Source organism: Trypanosoma theileri (assembly GCF_002087225.1).
Source record: "Trypanosoma theileri isolate Edinburgh chromosome Unknown TM35_Tth_30_V1, whole genome shotgun sequence".
Taxonomy (NCBI): Eukaryota; Euglenozoa; class Kinetoplastea; order Trypanosomatida; family Trypanosomatidae; genus Trypanosoma; species Trypanosoma theileri.
The window spans coordinates 94176-99615 of NW_021639872.1; the positions used below are offsets into that span (position 1 = coordinate 94176).

The following is a 5440-nucleotide window of genomic DNA, read 5'->3' on the forward strand; positions in this document are numbered from 1 at the left end:
TTTTTTTTTGTTTCGTTGTATGACTATCAATTCACTATTCTTCCTTTGAATTGATTCGTTACTCTTCCCTTTTATGTCCTTTTTTTTTCTTTCTTCCCTTAATCATCTATATATATATATATATATATATCAAAAATAGCCCCAGTACACCGTAGAAGAAGAAGAAAAGATAATAATAAAAGATATCTATCTTTATATATATATCTATATTTATAGATAGATAGAAATACAGTGTAGAAAGGAAGAAAGAAAGAAAGAAAAGAGAAAGAAACAGAAAAAAGAGAGATGGTATCTGCACTGAATGGTGTGGTGACAAAGGCGGCCCTCTTTGTACGGCCGCAGTACGCCAAACAACCAGAACTATTGGCCTTGACGAAATATAAACTACATGAGGCCGGATTTATTATCATCCACGAAGAGTTCCGCCGCGTAAATGACGAACTCGCCGACACAATTGCCATTCAACTCGACCGCACGGCATTCCTCAACGGCATTGCCACTCCACCCTCCACATCCAACACCGTAGAGGAACAGACATCATCCACACAAGAAGGAGAACATCAACAAAATGCAGAGAATCATAATAACAACAGCAGCAATACTAATAATAATCACAGTAATAATAATAATAATAATAATAATAGTACGCGGAGAATGTTTACACACACACACGCCACTGCAGTACCCGCCGGACCGCAAGAACTCGTCGGTCATGTCTATTTGTACGTCCTCGCCCATCGTGATTGTCATCAAGAACTCCTCAACTTTCTTGATCGTCTCTTCGCCGATGATGATTACACCGATCTGCTGTTGGAATTACAGGAACGAGGAGTATTGGGAGATGAAAGTGAATCCTCCGACCAACAACAACAACAACCATTATTATTAATTCCCTGTCCATTATTCTGCAATGCAACCGATGTGGCCGCTAAACAAGTTGTCCAGCTGTTATTTCCACGTATGTTGGTTCATGATGTGCCAAACGATGCCGCCTCGCAGGAGTACGTGCAGGCGCAGTTGAAGGGGGCACTCATTCCAGCACTTGTGGAGCTCTCAAAGGCAAAGCCGGCAAATCCCATCCGATGGTTAGCGGAGAGGCTGTTGAATACCAATACACGAGCACCACCACTGATCTCAACATCTGCCGTAGATGACTCGAACTAAGTGAATGGAAGATATATATATATATATATATATATTATTTAGAAGAGGTATGCTATTACCACTATGTTTGTTGTTTATTTGTTTTTTTTTTTTGTTTTCTCCTTTATGTTTTTTTTTTTTTTTTTTTTGTTTTCTCCTTTATGTTTTTTTTTTTTTTTTCTCTCTCGGTGTGTGTTTGTATTTGTATTTGTGATGGTCGTTGTGTGTGTGTGTGTGTGTTTTGCGGCGTAGTTTGAGGGGGAAACGAGAGAAAATGAATAAAGGGTGGAAGTAATGAAATTGTTATCCCCCTCATTTTCTATGTTTCTGATGTATAGAAGTTTACACGTACATATATATCTATATGAGAAGTATATATATATATATATAGTATATGGATTTATTTTTTTCTTTCTCACTAAACGTTGCACATGATGCAATGGTCACCTTTGCTGACGAAGAGAGAAAGAAAGAGAGAGAGAGAAAACCTCACAGTTGTTTATTTCATCTCATTTATTTAATAATATTTTTCTTCATCTTTTCCATTGTTTTTTTTTTTTTCTTTTCTTTATATTACCATTTATTAATAATATGGAAAAGTAGAATGAGATGTACGTGAAGTGCTACTTTCTTCAACATCAATGGTACAATTCTATAGTCTGTCTCTACACATGACGTTATCATTGTTACTATTACTGATGTGCAATGTATGGGCTTTACCCTCTCGAGATGCATCGTATATTCTTTTTCTCAATGCATATCTTAGCCCGGATGCCCAAACTGCAGCCGCCGCCAGTATTGGTATTCAACAAGAACGATTTTCATTCTTATGGTTAGATGGAAAAAGAAAAAAAAATGATCTTTATAATTATACAAATGTACGTCTATACTTTAATCGTTTTCCGACAGAAGTATGGCAAGACTTTGTTGTTGTTCGTGTTGTGAAGCTTTGGCCTTGTCATCATCAGACATTCCATCTACAAGAGAGACTTCATAATATTTCTTTTATTCTTCCTCACATTGGACGTATTTCTGTTATTCGTATTGTTAAAGATATGGTGTTATCTAAACAACGCGTACTCGCTTCACTACAACAACAACAACAACAACGAAAACCTGATAATATATTATTCTCATCACGACAGCGACAATGGTATCCACGACGGTATTTTAGATTACCATTAACTACACGATGGACGGGTAAAGGTGTACGTATAGCTCTACTCGATAGTGGATTGGACCCATTGTTTTGTCCCTCATCTATGCACACCCAGCACCCACAGAATAATAATAATAATAATAATAATAATAATAACAGTACGAGGAAAGAAAGTAATGAGAGTTCAAACACCGTGGAAACCACACCACTCTGTCTATGCACGAGTTTTGTACCAAATGTACCGTGTGCGAACCGTCAGGACTCTCACGGCACCTTCAGTGTTTCTGTAATGGCCGGTAATTTTTCATTCACTCAACATTCATCTATAGGAGCAACAAACACCTCATGGAATAAATCCACTGTAAACACTAATACTACTACAGAAGAGAGAGAGGAGGAATTACCATCTCCACATGTACACTATTATGGTATAGCACCTAATGCGGATATTCACATGATGCGTGTTTTTGATCATAATTCTATTTCCCGCACATTATGGTGTGTTGCCGCCCTTAACGCGGCTCTTCAATGGCGTGCTGATATCGTCAGTCTTTCTTTTGGTGGACATGACTATAATGATATTATCTTCACAGACGCTATTACACAACTCACCGCAAACGGCATAATAGTAGTGGCCGCAGCGGGTAATAGTGGGCCAATGTTGGGATCTGTGCAGAACCCTGCTGATCAAAATACAGTACTCGCCGTTGGAGCCCTCGGCACACTTGCAAAAAGTATATCTTTCCATACAAATTATACCAATACACAAAAAGAAAGAGAAGGAATGAAAGAAGAAATACGTTGGGTGTCTACATTCTCTGGTAGAGGACCGAGTGTGTGGGAGTTGCCATTTGGTGCGGGTCGTGTCCGGCCTGATCTCATTGCCCTTGGGGAACATGTACTTGGCGTAGGTCGTGGTATGGATAATAATAATAATAATAATAATAATAATAATAAGAAGAAGAAGAAGAAGAAGAAGAAGAATAATAAGAATAATTCTTATCATTATCCTAATAAAAATAATAAACACTATTCTAATTATACCGATATTGATAATGATAATGATGATAGTGATAGTGATGGTGTATTGGAGTTGCGTACATCGCATGGTACTAGTGTAGCTGCACCGCTGGTGGCTGGAATGGTGGCACTCTGTATTGAGGCTATAAGAGATGTAAACAAGAATTCACACATTATTAATATAGCTGTGATTAAACGAATATTAATGGAAACAGCGATTGAATTACAACCGAGTGCATCTATTATGGATCTTATGTTTAAAGCCCTACGTCGAGAAAACGAAAAAGAAGAAGAAAAAAAGAAAAAATTCTATACTACTGGACCTTGGGGAAATATTCCATTTAACCATTATGATGGGATTACCATGACTGAGACACTTATGCATTATCGTAATATTTTGCAGTTTAGTCGTGTTAGTCAAGGAGCCGGTGAGGCATGTCCAAAGTGTGCACTCGCATGGATTGAAAATTATCAACAAAAAGAAAAAGAAGAATTATTATCCCTGCGATTATTAGAAGGGTTTGCTTTTCCTAAAGAAATAGATGCCACTAGTAAACATCATATTCATAATGATGATAAGGAGTCCTCTCTATTAAAAGATTTTTGTCTTATGAATTGGCCCTACTGTGAACAACCGTTATTTCCTTCCGCAACACCTGTTGTATTTAATGTGAGTCTCTATTCTCCACAATGCCCTAATGCCCAACTCGACACTTTTACTCCAATTGTAGTCATTACAGGTGGAAAAGGAGTTTGTAATAATAATAATAATAATAATAATAAGGAAAATAGTCGCTATTGTGGAGTAGGCGATATTGAGGTAAATATTGTGGAGCAACTCTTATCTTTACGAGCAGAGGCTTCATCTATGTTGGAAGGGTATAGTGGTTGGCTTTCATTATTTGCCTATTCACCATCGAATGCCTCTTCTGTATATTTCAACTCATCCTCTAAAGAATCATTGCATGTGAAGTCAACTGAGAGAGTTTTCAAACACTATGATCTTGTAGTGGTAGAAGGATATGTGATGGTACGATTTACCTGTGAAACCACTCTCCAAGTTAATAATAATAATAATAATAATAATAATAATAATAATAATAATAATAATAATAGTAATAATAGTAATAAGAAAAAGGGATTAAATGTGTTTGGTTGTAATATCACGGTTCCCTTTAAAATCCCTGTTGTTCCACGGCCACCACGGGCTCAGCGTCTGGTGTTGGATGTCACTCATCAGTGGTTTTACCCACCGGGCTCTATACTCAATGATGATATCCGTATATCTACACAAACACAAACATCATCACAACAGGAGAAGAAACACTTTCAAAGAGGAAGAAGAAGACGAAGAAGAAGAAGAAGAAGTCACACCTTATTTGAACAAGATAGTGATCATCCACATACAAATATGGTTTTATTATTACTTTACATGCGTCGTGTGATGAAACTCTTTGTAGAGATTCCACTTCTGCATCCCTTACCATTCTCTCCTCATATAAATGATACTCTCATGATATTCCAGCAGCAACAACAACAACAACGGCAGCAAGTTCTTGAACGTTATTACCGTAGTGTAGGAATGTTATTACTATTAGATCCTGAACTTCCATTATTGGAGAATGAGCGATTTATTATTTCTCACGCTGTGCGGTATCATCAACTTCATCTTATTATTATTAGTGATTGGTATAATGAAGATATAATGCGTGATATGAACCCTACGGATAATAATAATAATAATAATAATACTTCTTCTAATATGACTGCTAATAATGCGGTGAAAGATTGTATAAATATCTCATATCGTTTAAAGGGTACATGTCATGTGCCTTCGTTAAATATACTTTTACGTGATCTCAGTCAGGGTTTCCTGCAGTTGTCTACAAAACGTATTGTGGATGGAGAGTTGGTACTTTCAACATCTAATGAGGAACATGTATGGAGACAACATTACTTTGGGCCAATGAATACAGCAGGTGTACTTCAGTGGCCATTAAATAGATCATTACAACACAGGAATAATAGTAATAATAATAGTAATAATAATAATAATAATAATAATAATAATAATAATAATAATAATAATAATAATAATAATAATAATAATAATAATAA

The 5440-nt window shown here is 36.4% G+C and overlaps 2 protein-coding genes across 2 annotated transcripts; both read left to right on the forward strand.

The window, feature by feature from the left end:
- Positions 1–285: 285 nt before the first annotated feature.
- On the forward strand, positions 286–1164 carry TM35_000301290 (nucleoside-diphosphate kinase; the record flags this gene model as incomplete). The annotated part of the gene is made up of 1 exon (XM_029028452.1): positions 286–1164. The coding sequence occupies one exon, from the start codon at positions 286–288 to the stop codon at positions 1162–1164; it is 879 nt and encodes a 292-aa protein (XP_028880155.1).
- Positions 1165–1784: 620 nt separating this feature from the next.
- On the forward strand, positions 1785–5438 carry TM35_000301300 (subtilisin-like serine peptidase; the record flags this gene model as incomplete). Its single annotated transcript, XM_029028453.1, has 1 exon — positions 1785–5438. A coding segment is annotated over one exon (3654 nt), but the record flags the coding sequence as incomplete, so codon positions are not given.
- Positions 5439–5440: the final 2 nt, after the last annotated feature.